The 14,221-nt window shown below is 44.9% G+C and overlaps 2 protein-coding genes across 2 annotated transcripts in view; both read left to right on the top strand.

The window, feature by feature from the left end:
* Positions 1-14,221, top strand: part of LOC142898370 (NLR family CARD domain-containing protein 3-like) — a 417,525-nt gene that overhangs the window by 79,639 nt on the left and 323,665 nt on the right. The window lies entirely within an intron of this gene.
* On the top strand, positions 6,841-9,244 carry LOC142898379 (tripartite motif-containing protein 16-like). Its single transcript, XM_076041318.1, has one exon. It carries the CDS (start codon positions 7,013-7,015, stop codon positions 8,675-8,677), a length of 1,665 nt encoding a protein of 554 aa, XP_075897433.1. The 5' UTR covers positions 6,841-7,012; the 3' UTR covers positions 8,678-9,244.

Here is a 14,221-nt window from a genome sequence, read left to right as displayed (position 1 = left end):
GAGTTGCACCCCAGGAAATGAACTACAATAAAAATTATTCGGGCTACACAGGTTCGTTACACTCGAGGATGGAAGAGGACAGGATGGACTTCCAAAAACAGCTTAATTTGACAATTTTAAAATAGTCAACTCTTTTTTTAAACACAGAAAAACACTTTTTTAAAAGAACAATAAGACTAGGTTTCGCTGCCTGAGTGTCAAGACAATAAGTATACCACAAAGACTGTTAAACATGGGAAATTAAGGGGACCGGTGCTGGACGTAGCCAAGCGGGCAGGCTAAACAAACCAAAGAAAACTCAAAAAAACAGGGGAATAAACAAAACTAAGGGAATCACTGCAAAGCAAAATTCACCTCGTGCTGTGCAAAATAAAGCAAAGTGAAGGGGAACCACCACCGACGCAGTCTGCCGCACGCTACGCCAACTCCTGTCCAAAGGAAAAGAGAACAACATTAATATAATACCTAGACACTCAGGCAGGCGTTAAGTAGTTAAAACAAAGGCCGCTTTTTATTTAGCCTTCGCACGCACGCACACACACGCACAGGACAGAACAGACCAAACAGAAGTTAACGAGCACGGGGAAACAAAATGTTAACAAAAAAAAGAAATCAAACTATAACAAAATCGCTATTTAATAAATAACCAAAGTTTCCCCAAAATTTGACAGCAAAACAAAGAAAAGAAACCAACCAAAGAAAAAATGTTTACACTAACAAAAGAAACAGACAAACCCAATTGTCTAAACCAAAATCAAACGACAAATATCAGCGTTGTGGTGGTGACACCAACTGTTACCCGGCTCGACCAATGCGGCAATTAGTTGCGAGAAAGTCGCCGCCGCAACCGTAACAGAGGTATGAAGAAGCAGAGGAAGACGGAGCGACTGCACCCAGGCTGGGGGTTGAAACCAGCGTCCTTCCAACTCCCGTCTCGGGGCACCGGTATTCAGCTGCACAGCTGCGGCCAAACCGAGCACCAGAGGAGGAGAGGCTCCGACAAACTGCGGCTTTAACAGCCAAGCGGTGAACGCACACGATCACGCACACACAGCGCCACCTCCCGATGAACGGGCACCCGCCAGGGTTCCTCCTCCAGCCGCGCTTATGGCCCAGCCCGCGTTAGGATTGCTAGCCGAAAGGCTAAGAGCTGCAGAAGACAGAGTTCTCAACGTGGACACGCCAGGCGACAGAGTGCTGACTGCAGCCTGGCGTGTGTTTTTAAAACGACTAGTTTCACTCTGGCGCAGGTGTAATCAATGACGCTAAAATTTCACTGCAGCGCAGGTGTGACTGACGACGCAAAGGTGGGGGCAAACCCACCTGCCACACTAGCATCACATTCACTGGCAGCTCTATGTTCTTGGGACGTGATAAAGGAAAGCTCTATAGGAAGTGACCATTATCCAATAATGATAGAAGAGGCATTGAATCTACAACACCAAGATTCAGGGAGAGCACAGGGGCGCCCATTTAGTGGTGCTGAGTGGGAGAAATTTAGGCACATTAGTCATAAAGACATTGGACAAATCCATCCAAGTCTTGATATTGATAGCTTGAATCAGGGGTGTCCAAATTACGGCCCGCGGGCCAACTGCGACCCATTTTTAATTGACCCGCAAGAAATGTTCTAAATAGAATAGAATATGGCCCGCACTTCAACTTTTGCCTGAGTGTATTGCACTTCTTAGTTTTAACACCAGGGGGAGCTGCTCCCACTGAGTGCAATGCCGTTCCCACTTTAGGTGAGTAGAAAATATATTCCACAGTACCCGTGTGTTAATAAGCATGCATGTGCAGGTACACATGCGACAAATATCAATAATGCGCATTAATTCTGTCACTACCCTGCTTTTGCGCACCACTTTCTTCTATGCCTTTTCCTTATTAACACACAGAGTGCACACCGCTGTGCACAGCGTACACACTGCACACGCAAAGTCAGCTGATCTCATCTGATGCAGATTTGCTCCTTGATCGAGTGACATTTGTGTGGATTTTTGGCACGAGTGGCGTCGGATCAGCACCGCAGCTGGATGGCCCGGCTTACACACCCAGCGCAGCTGATACTCAGCAGAATAATTGACTATTTAATACACTAACGTTAAGGCTATATAGCTCATTTCTAGCCAGCGGCCCAGCCGCTCCTATATTTTTATGTATGTGGCCCTCAGTGAGAAAGGTTTGGACGCCCCTGGGTTCAATGAATATATTTGTGCAGCTATTTTAAAAGCTGCCAAGAAAGCTATGAAGTTAAAGGGAGTTGGGCAAAGAAAGAAGGTTGTTCCATGGTGGACAGTGATGTGCACGTCGATATCGTTATCGATATATCCATCGCTAATCAGAGTAAAACATTGCATCGACATCGAAGAATCATAAAGTGTGCAAAGGAAGAGTATTGGCAAAGGTTTTGTAACTCAGTAGGGAGGGAAACAGAAATATCAAGAATATGGGCAATGATTCAAAGAATGAATGGGCTTAAAAAGGAGTTTAGATGCCCTGTTTTAAAAGAGGCTAACAAAACAGCGCTAAGGGAGAAGGAAAAAGCTGCAATGTTGCTGAAAACATGAGGAAGAATTCATAGTTGAGAAAATATTAGTGAAGAAGGGAAAAGGACAATAAGGGAGAATGAAGCTTTGTTGCACTGTGAAGGGGAAACAGAGGAGTTCATTAATACACCATTGACTAAAGCACAATTGAATGGAGCTTTAAAGAGGACAAAGCCATCAGCTCCAGGTAAGGAACAAATATGTTATATAAGGATAAATCACCTTAGTCAAACATCAACAGAGGTATTGCTGGAGTTGTAGAACAAAGTCTGGGAGGAAGGGAGATTAGCAAGCAACTGGAAAGAGGCTGTGGTGCTTCCAATAAGTAAGCCAGGGAAAGATTCTTCACAGCCAATCAATTATAGGCCCATTTCCTCAACATCAAATATTTGCAAAGTCATGGAGAAAATGATAAAAGATGAAGGTATTTTTTGGAGAGTAAAGGGTATATAGTCAAATATCACAGTGCTTTTAGGAAGGGCCGTAATACTATGGATGCACTGCTGTGCTTAGAGCATGAAATAAGAAAAGCACAGATTAATACAGAAAGAGCGATATAGTTTTTCTTTCTTATTGAAAAAGCATATGCTATGTTATGGAAAGAAGGGCTGCTAATGAAACTTTTTAAAACGGGGGTAAGAGGGAAGATGGAGCAGTGGATAAAAAATGTTCTACAAGACAGAAAGATACAAGTTAGAGTAGGAAATGAGTACTCAGAAAGTGTTAGGCTGGAGAATGGAACGCCACAAGGGAGCATTGTGAGTCCATTATTATTCTCAGTCATGATTAATGAAGTATTTTCAAAAGTGCAACAGGGGATGGGCTGTTCTTTGTTTGCAGATGATGGGCTACAAAAAATGCCAGAAGCTATTTTAAAAGTAGAGAAATGGGCCAATAGTTGGGCATTTAGATTTTCAGTTGATAAAAGCAAAGCAATGATTTTTACAAGGAAAAGAATTGGGAAGGAGGTTCAGTTCAAATGATATCATCAGGATTTGGAGAAGGTGCAGCACTTTAAACTACTGGGGAGATGGTTTGATGAAAGACTCACGTGGGCAGTGCACATTCACAAAATGATGGAGCAATGTAAAAAGGTGATGAATGTATTGAGAATGGGGAGCCAATAGAAAAGCCCTCACATCCATGTATATAGGATGAGTCAGATCTCTTCTGGATTATGGGGCCATAGTTTATGGTTGAGGAGCTCAACACTTGAAAAAGTAGATCAAGTACAATATGAGTGTTTAAGATGATGTCCGGGTGCATTGAAATCAACTCCTGTAGCAGCATTACTGCTAGCAATGGGAGAGCAGCCGCTGGAAATAAGAAGGGAACAACTCACAATAAATGATTGGCTTCATTTACAGAAGAAAAAAAACCTCAACTCAGCTTCTCTTCCTGCTTCTGCTGCTCACCGTGGCTCCTCCCATCCAGCCGCCTCAACCGCTCCCACACTTCCAGGAAGTCACATGATGCTGTGTGTGTGTGTCTGTGTGTCTGTGTGTATGTGTGTGTGTGTGTGTGAGAGAGAGAGAGAGTGTATGTGTGATGTGTGTGTGGTGTGTGTGTTCTTCTTGTCACGTATTATGTGGCAGTTTGCTCCCAGTGGAAATGTCTTGTTGGAAGTGTGACAGTGGACGGTCCTGTCAGTATGCCTCCAGTTGATCATGCGCCCTGGCTCCTTGGCCAAATGGTGAAGCGTGCATGGCTATTACCCGGGAGTCTGCGGTTCCAAGCCCGCCCGGGCCTTCTGCACCTTGCCACAGAAGTACAGAAAGATCAACTCCCTGGGACAGACCCAGCTGCAGAAACAAATGAGGGGGGGGGCACATATTCAAACCTATATTTTATCTGCTTCAGGCTTAACGGCAGCTCCATGGCCACTCGCACAGTATTGAAATATTATTTTCTCTCACTAACAAGAGGCAGACAATCTTTAAATGCATAGAAAAAAACAAAATGCAGTAATGACGTTGTGCTGTGTTCATTTATTGAGTTGTATAAAACAGAGGATAGAGGCGTTGAGAGAACAGCTGCAACCCCGCACAGCTCCGATTCCGAGCTGACCAGCTGGGGCTCACGCAGCTCACTGATTGGCTAGGTGGGGCAACTCTGCACTGGCTACATTCGGTGGAGAATTAAAAAAAAAAAAGACTTTTAACAGTTTTAAATACAGTTTTAAACATAAATCAGCTTCAATGAATTATTCATTTAGTTCAAAATAAATCGAACTGTTTCACAAATTTTTAATGACTGCTCAATGCATTGTGCATCTCACAGTTCAAATGAATTATTTTAAAGGAAACTTTAACAACAAGAAAAACATGGAGTTATTCTGCAAGGCATCACCATCAAATGCAGGAATCTCTCTGGCGGGGAGAAAAGCTGCTTGATGTTGCTTTACAAGCAATTCAGTGATTTCATTTTGCCTCTTTAACACGCCAGTAAGGAAACCTTCATTTATTAGATTTCCTTTTGTTGAGATGGAGGAGCCATGCTCATCCTTTTGCTCGTAACCCAGAGGTTTCTTTTCTGCCTTTGCTTTACATGGTATAGTTTGGTGAGGAATATATGACTGCTGCAGGCTTTGAGGATGTTTTTGAGATGTTACTGGAATTTTATATACTGTAGATGTTCCAGTGGCCTGGAACTGGCGTAAGGGTGTCACGTTTTCTGACTTCAGCTGCTTTGATGTTGACGGCCGTTGAGCTTCCGGTGGTTGCGGTTGCTTTAATGACGAAGGTGGTTGTTCAGGTGTGGCCTGTGACATCACACTCCCCATGAATACATGCATGTTGGCTTCTGCTGCAGCCAGTTCAGTCTCCACGTGGTGCCTTTCCCTTCTTGCTTTTAGCTTCAAGTTCTTCCATATGGAGTGCATGTTTGACTTCCAAGGCCTGAGCTTTGGCCTTTAGAGCAGCTTGTTCAGCCTCAGCCTTTCAGCATGCAGAAGATAAAGGAGAGGATGCTGAGGAGGAGCTGGCATCTTTGCTTGAAGCCTTGCTTGCTTACGGGCCCTTTAGCCTGGGACACGCTGTCCTCTGGCCCCACCAATAGCGCATTTGCTTCTTCTTGCTCCCCCAGCTCCTCTCGCTTCTTTTGCTCATCCTGCTCATCTCCTTTTCCCACATCACCAGTCAACCATTCTGTAATGTCAGATGAGAAATGTGGAAAAGGTATCAATTTAGGCTCATCCCAGTCCATATGATCCGCTTCCCTTTCCTCTCCGTTAGAAAAGAGATTTTGTACAGCCACTTGCAAATCCATCAACTCCCCCAAATAATGATCCAATGCTTCAACACGCTTGTTCATTATTTCTTGACTTTCTCCAGCTTCCAACATGCTGTTCATTTCATTCCTTTTGCGCGTTAAAACGCCAAGCTTTCCCCGCCGTGCGTGACGCTATCATTTTTATCAGACTCATGTCATCATTCATTGCGTCAGCTTTTCCAGTCAACAACATCGTCACGCTTTGTCAAAGCCGTGGTGTAGAGGACGACGGTCAAAAAAATGCTCCTTGGTTGCCGAAATGTTCTTGGTCCAGGACAGATGTATCAGTAAAAGTCTGCAATGAAGCAACTTTCATTGCTTTCTTTCTCCAAAAGCTTTTTTCTTTCTTTATTTGACCACAATCAGTTTCTAATGAAGAGAAAATGCATGAAAATACTGCCAGTCTTTGTCAAACAGCAACAAGAGAAACTTGAACACTCCACTCTTCTATGTATACACACATGACACACGCTTCTTAAAACTGCAGATGCTACAAAACAACAGTTTGACCTGTCGGAGAGGAAAATCTAAACTGGATCATCACCTGATTCACTGCAGTTGTTCACTGTGGTCGCTCTTATTGCTCCATAAAGCTCTTTATGAAGAGCAATAAGATAACAGTGAGCGACTAGCAGATAGCGGCTAGCAGATAGCGGCTAGCAGATAGCGGCGGTGCCTCACTTGAAATAAATGTGAATTACCTGTGACAGGTGAAGACACCTAGCCGAACAACAAGCATTAGCATTAGCCTCTAACACACACGCACACAAAAACACACACACCCACACACACAGAGTGTGTGTGGGTGTGTGTGTGTGTGTCCCAGCAGCAATCACATCAGCTGCAAACGACAACTCAGATTGTGAACTATGAACTTTGATTCGTCGTCGTCGTCTGTCTTCAGCGCCAAGGAAACAAAGTGCACAAGCACACACACACACACACATCCTGACATTCCTCTTCCCGGAATGACTCAGGAGGTTAGAAGCCCCGCCCCTTGTGGTCCTTGCAGCCAATCACAGCTCGGACTGGTCGTTTCCTCCCCTTCAAGTCAAACTGGTTTTGTTTCTCATGAAGTTGGAACCCAGTCAGTCAGTCAGTCAGTCAGCCAGTCAGCCAGTCAGTCAGTCAGCCAGTCAGCCAGTCAGTCAGTCAGTCAGTCAGTCAGTCAGTCGGTGGCTCTCAGAGGTGAAATGGCTCAAGCAGCAGCTCAGCTGGACCCAGAAACCTTCTCTTGTTCCCTCTGTCTGGATCTTCTGAAGGAACCAGTGACCACTTCCTGTGGACACAACTACTGCAGGAAGTGTCTCCAACACCACTGGGATGCAGAGGAGGAGAGGAGAGTCTACAGCTGCCCTCAGTGTAGGAGGACCTTCACACCAAGGCCTGTCCTGGAGAAGAACACCATGTTAGCAGCTCTAGTGGAGACCCTGGAGAAGACTGGACTCCAAGATGCTCCTGCTGATCACTGCTATGCTGGAGCTGGAGATGTGGCCTGTGATGTCTGCACTGGGAGGAAACTGAAGGCCCTCAAGTCCTGTCTGGTCTGTCGGGCCTCCTACTGTGACTCTCACCTCCAGCCTCATCGTCAGTCTTCAACATTTAAGAAGCACAAGCTGGTGGAACCCAGCCAGCAGCTCCAGGAGAACATCTGCCCTCGTCATGATGAGGTGATGAAGATGTTCTGCCGCACTGATCAGAAGATCATCTGTGGTTTATGCTGTGTGGATGAGCATAAAGGTCACGACACAGTGGCAGCAGCAGCAGAGAGGACTGAGAGGCAGAGAGAGCTGGAGGAGACCAGGCAGAAGATCCAGCAGAAGATCCAGCACACAGAGGAAGACCTGAAGGTGCTTCAGAAGGAGGTGGAGTCCATCAACGGCTCTGCTGATAAAGCAGTCAAGGACAGCGAAAAGATCCTCACCCAGATGATCCATCTGCTGGAGAAAAGACGCTCTGAGGTGCAGCAGCAGGTCAGATCCACACAGGGGGCAGCAGTGAGTGGAGTCAAAGAGCTTGAGAAGAAGCTGGAGCAGGAGATGATGGAGCTGAAGAGGAGAGACGCTGAGCTGGAGAAGATCTCACACACACTGGACCACAGCCAGTTTCTCCACAGGTTCTCCTCACTGCCAGCACTCAGTGCGTCTCCAGACTCCTCCAGCCTGGAGATCCGTCCTCTGAGATACTTTGAGGACGTGGCAGCAGCTGTGACCAAGCTGAGAGATGAAATACAGCAAGTTCTGATGGAGACTCAGACAAACATCTCATGGACAGTGAGCTACGTTCATGTTCTACTGAAGGTACCAGAACCCAGGAGCAGAGAGGACTTCCTCAGATGTTCACCTCAAATCACTCTGGATCCAAACACAGTGAACAAAGATCTGTTATTATCTGAGGAGAACAGAAAAGTGACAGGCATGATGGAAGTTCAGTCTTATTGTGATCATCCAGACAGATTTACTGACAGGAGACAGGTCCTGAGTAGAGAAGGTCTGACTGGACGATGTTACTGGGAGGTGGAGTGGAGAGAGTGGGTTTGTGTAGCAGTGGCCTACAGGAACATCAGCAGAGCAGGAAGGTCAAAGGAAAGTATATTTGGATGCAATGACAAATCCTGGAGTTTAGATTGTTACCCAGATGGATATGGGTTTTATCACAACAACATCAGGACTGCTGTCTCAGGTCCTGGGTCCTCCAGAGTGGGAGTGTACCTGGACCACAGAGCAGGTCTGCTGTCCTTCTACAGTGTCTCTGGAACCATGGAGCTCCTCCACAGAGTCCAGACCTCCTTCACTCAGCCGCTACATGTTGGACTTGATGTTGATTCAGGTTCTTCAGCTGAGTTGATGAAAGTGTGACTGAAGTCGTCAGAGAGACTCTGAGCTGAATTCTCACCTTTGATTCTTCTTCTGTCTTCACCTTTGTTGCCCAGTGTCTCCGGCTGTCAATCACAGGGTGGGCGGGGCCTGGACGCCACTTCCTGTTTGTGCTCCTGGTGACTGTTGTCCACCTGATGTTTGTCTCCACGGCTGCTGGATGTTTGTGCCACGTTGTTTCTCTTCCTCTGCAGCCCATTCATCCCACAGATTAATAATGTGTCATTAGTCCACATGACAACTTTATTACTGTGGAAACACAGCTGAGGTCTGCTTCCACTCTGGACCTTTCACCGCTGACCTTTGACCTTTCAACAACTCATCCATCTGATCAACCTTCTGACTGTTGATCCGTTTGTCAACAATCAGATGAATGCATGTAAATATTGTGAGAGAATTTTGTCTTTTGATTCTGCTTGTTGGCTCAATGTGCCAATAGTCAATCAATAAGTCATGAAATATGCCATCAGTCTGTATTGCACAACAATGTCAAGTCAATGATCAAGTGTTGAATTGAAGCAATAAAGCAACAAGACAATCCAGATAAAGTCTCTGCTTGTTAGTAGATTTCTCTTCTGTCAAGATCTCCATGTATTCACCACAGACATTTAGAAAGTCAACACCATGAAGACAAGATCCAAGTTTCAAAAGCACATCAGTCAATGTAGGAAACAGCTGATATTTCTCTGGCATGAAGGAGGATGATGCCACACACACACGCACACACACGCGCGCGCGCACACACACACACACACCACTATTTTACAGAACAAGTAGAGAACGGGTACTTTACTGACTCACAATGTATTTACTTTATTGCATCATAACCAATGTTCCCTCTCTAAGCTGCGTGCTTGCGCAGTCACGCACTACTTGCACATTCTCAGCGCACAAGGAAATCTATGTAGCGCATAAAATAAAATTCAACAGAAACGTATTAATTAATAATATTAGAGCTTTTATTACGCGGCGCACCGCTACGCCTTCGGAATGATGATTTTTTTTTTCTTTCTTTCTTTCTTCCAGCTGCACCGTATGAGTCCAAAAGGCAGAGAAACTTTCCGGGCTAGAGCGCCCCGCTGACATAGATTGCGTAACAAAGTGAAGAGGTGCCACTCTGCTCTATTTTCACTGGCTAACTGCGGCACACTGACTTAGCTTGTCTATTCAGAGAAGAGCTATCACTTCGGCTTATTTTTCAATCTACGTTATCACATGCATACTACTGCTCATTCATTGGTAGTTGAATTGTTAGGTGTGCTTGAACAGTAATTTACTTTTTTTTTTAAAATAACAATTTAACATATTGTTAAATATGGCATTGATGATGACGCTGAAGCCCTCCCCCACAGTTTCAAACAATCCTAGAGGAAGCCCTGATGGGTCGTAGAAATGCTAATACAAAAGTGAGTAATTAGATATTTTATAGACAAAGAGTTACAGGAATTCACACTGTATCACAAGCTACAGCACACGTATTTCTTCCAGAACATGACCCTCAGCCAGGCCACAACTGGACCTCAGCCAGGCCAAAGCAGGACTCTTCCTATGGTTAAAGCAGGACTCTCACATATAACACGCTACACATCTCATCAACTACAAGATTTTGCTCTTTTTCATTTGAAGTGGGCCAAATCACTTCTATTCAAAGTCAACTCATGAAAATTGCTGCTGGAATTTGATTCTTTTAATAAGCCATGTAACTTGCTATGATCCAAGGTTTTGAACAGGTGTGATACTGGTGTGTGGCCACAGCGTGCACATCTGATGTTGCTCACAGTGGTCCTCAGTGTGCTCAAGGAGCTTGTGTTGAAAAATTAGAGGGAGCATTGATCATAACACCCATGATCATGTGAATTCATATATAGTGATTATATAATGCTATAGTATGTTATATATTATGTTGCCTGACAGCGCCACCTGGGAAGTTGCACCCCAGGAAATAGACTATAATAAAATTCCTCGGGCTGTTCAGGTTCATTACGCTTTAAGATTTGAGAGGACGAGACGGACTTCCAAAGAAACAGCTTTATTCAATCACAATTTAAAATAGTTGACTCTTTTTTTAAACACACCACGGAAAATCTTTTCATGATAACAAATTTTGCTGGACAGTAATTGTGCTACAAATTATTGTCGATAAACAATATTATTGACACCATTTTTTAAATCATATATAATGATAATATATGTCATAATAATGCAAGTACACCATTTCAAAAGCAATAAACTTTCATTTCTCCAGATTAAGAGGTTGCAAATAAGATAAACAAATATAACAAACAAAAGACAACAAAAAAGTGTGTCCCGTCTCAGTTCATTACGGGACAGCTTTTTTAGTTGCCAAATACGGGACAATCGCGTATTTGAGCACGGAAACGACGCAAAGTCAAACACAAATACAAGTTTAAAAAGGTCCAAAAAGTGGATCGTGGTGCAAACGCAAAAACAAAAAAAACAACAACAAACAAACAAACACGCTGCAGGACATAAAAACATTTACTTCATCAATCAATGCGCTGTAAACAGAGGAGCGATGCAAAGCAAGAAAACACATGCCAAGGAAAAAACGCTGCATAAAGCAGTCCCTACACCGGAAGTAGAGTTGCTCCACGAGGAGCGCCCCCCCTACAGCGAAGAACAGTCCCGACCCTTCCGGTTAGAGTCGCCGCCTCCTACAGTTTCAACACCGGGACATCTCGCGGGGGGGTGGAGGACCTCCCCCTGAATGTGGGAGTGGGTGTGTTTCCACAAAATATGTGTCTTCATGGTATTTAGCTCTTTATTGAAAGGACTCTTAAAACACTGAAAAATAAATGCAATATAGCTATTGTATGACTTACTGTAAATGTACAGGTAGGTGACATTTCCTGCTTGGCATTGCTGCCTGTCGCACTTCTTTCGGTGCCCACGGGTCAGCTGCAGGGTCATCAACCAGGAACTACCATTCATTGACGTTTCGCTCCTTTAATCCTGGAACGTCTCCTTGTGGCGGCGCAGTGACAGGGACGTTTGCCTCGTTGATTCTGTGGTTGTTGATGGGGTTTGGTGTTCTTTCCCCAACTCCTGTCCTGAGCCAGAGCCAAAAGTTGCCTTTCTGAGCCTCCTCTGCCAGGTCTTTAATGGCCTTTCACAGCTTCCCTCCAGTAACTCCTGAGTCACTCAAAAGGCGTGTGGTGGAAAGCCCCATGTAGCCTGGTCAGCCAACCTCTACTGGGTAGATTGTGGTCTTCCAGCCAACTTCCCAGCACTCAGCTACCAGCTCAGCGTGCTTGGCCTTCTCTCGCTCAAAGGCGGCCTCAACACCCTCCTCTGAGGGTACAGTTAGATGGATGAGGTGCACCACACTTGGCTTGGAGGACCACACCACAATGTCAGGGTGGAGAGATGTGGTGGTGACCTCCGTGAGGAACCTGAGCTGCCTGTTGAGGTCAACTCTCATGTCCCACTCTTGGTCAGGGGGGAAGGGCCTTGGTGTCTCTCTTGGCCTGGTGTATTTTTGCCTCCCCCTTCTGTGACAAAGCTGGTGGGGTTCCCTGCTGGTGATTCTTTGCAGAACTGTCGACACCCCTTTCAGCACTTCTGTCAGGCTACGGCTCAGGAACCACGAGCAGATTTCAGAAAAAAGATTTATTTTTTGATAGGTCTTTCAGTTTCAGCAGGCAGAATCAGAATCCAAAAACGGGCGGAGGTCAGACACAGGCAGGAAGGCAGGCAGGCAGGAAGGCAGGCAGGCAGGCAGACACAGGCAGGCAGGCAGGCAGGCAGGAAGGAAGGCAGGCAGGCAGGCAGGCAGGCAGGTAGGTAGGTAGGCAGGCAGACACAGGCAGGCAGACAGGCAGGCAGGCAGACACAGGCAGGCAGGCAGACAGGCAGGCAGGCAGACACAGGCAGGCAGGCAGACACAGGCAGGCAGACACAGGCAGGCAGACAGAGCAGGAAAATCCAAACCGGCAGGCAGATTCTGGAGTCGAAAACAGGCCGGGTCAGGATAAACGTTGCGAAACAGGCAGTCACTGGGCTTCACGGCAGGTCAGGGACTTGGAGGAACTTGAACTGACCATCAGACAAAGCAAGTCTGACATGAATGGGTTTAAATAGGCTGAGTAATCGCTGCAGATGAGGAACAAGTGAGTAGCAAGAGTGGCGGGAAATCTCCTCAACAGGAACTTGGCCATATAAGGACAATAGGGCGTTGTGAGTCCCTACCAGCAGAGGGAGACAAAAACACTGCCGCAGGGGGGAATCCTGACAACTTCAGCTATTTTCCTCAGGACCTGATCATGGTGCCATCTATAGCGCCCCTGAGAGAGTCTTGCAGCCTGACAAGATGTGCTGGTGGGTAGCGTTGGGAGCATTGCAGAGTGAGCAGCATTCCTGAACCATTGGTTTCCAAACCTTGACTTAACGTCTGAATCACTTCCACATCACTGATGATAACAGTTAACAAAAAGCTCTTGCTCATTACAACAGTTAAAATAAAAAAAAAATAGAAAATCAGTCAGTCTCATTTTCTGGCAAACAAGAATAAAGACATGAATTGCCCTGATTGAAAACTCATTTACGGATGCTTGACTCAACAATCTCAATATATACATCTATGTGTGTGTGTGTGTGTGTGTGTACACACTTTTTTAGCTTAATCAATCAATCAATCAATCAAATTTTATTTATATAGCACCTTTCATACAAAGGCTTGCAACTCAAGGTGCTTAACAGAAATTAAAATCAAATATTAGTGAAGATAAAAGAAAAATAGAGCAAATACCATCCACCCATGTCCTCCCAAGTCACATACAGGTTACCACCCCCCCACACGCACACACACGCGCACATACAAACACACACAAAACATCCCAGAGAACAGTTTAAAAATAAGTAAGTAAATACATAAAAAATGTCAGTCAATCAGCACAATAAAAATTGAAATGGCAAGGCACTGAGAGACCTGTAGTAGGAAACAGCCACCCACGGGGATCATCCATACCGAGAGGGTCCCTAGAACGATGAGACCCCTCCCAGTGAGGAGACCCCCTACAAGGAAACACTGGAGCTAAAAACAATACAGGAAAAGGAAGTTAAAAGAATAATAATAGTAACAATAATGAAAATAAATAAAAAATAAAATAAATAATATAAACTAAACTAAATTAAAAAACTATAAGATTGTAAAAAGTAAAAAGATATACAGGAAATAAGATAGTAAAGATAAAAATAAGATAAAATATTCAATAATCCTAAAAGCTTTAAAGCTAAAAAGCAAGACAAGTAAAATACAAATTAAATAAATCACTTAAAAGCCAAACTAAAAAGGTGAGTCTTAAGCCTCCCCTTAAAAACATCAACAGTCTCTGCAGTCCTGATTCCCTCTGGCAGGCTGTTCCAAAGTTTCGGACCGTAGTGGCTGAACGCAGCCTCTCCATGGGTTCTGGTCCGAACACTTGGAACAATTAATAGGCCGGTTCCAGAGGACCTCAAGATCCGCGAGGGCTGATAAGATAAAGGCATATCTGATAAATAAGATGG

This window comes from Nelusetta ayraudi, unplaced genomic scaffold (genome assembly GCF_046127955.1).
Source record: "Nelusetta ayraudi isolate G7.1 ecotype Tasmania unplaced genomic scaffold, CSIRO-AGI_Nayr_v1 ptg000064l, whole genome shotgun sequence".
Taxonomy (NCBI): Eukaryota; Metazoa; Chordata; class Actinopteri; order Tetraodontiformes; family Monacanthidae; genus Nelusetta; species Nelusetta ayraudi.
Note: the sequence above shows the minus strand (reverse complement) of the source record. Positions and strands in the feature narration are given on the sequence as shown.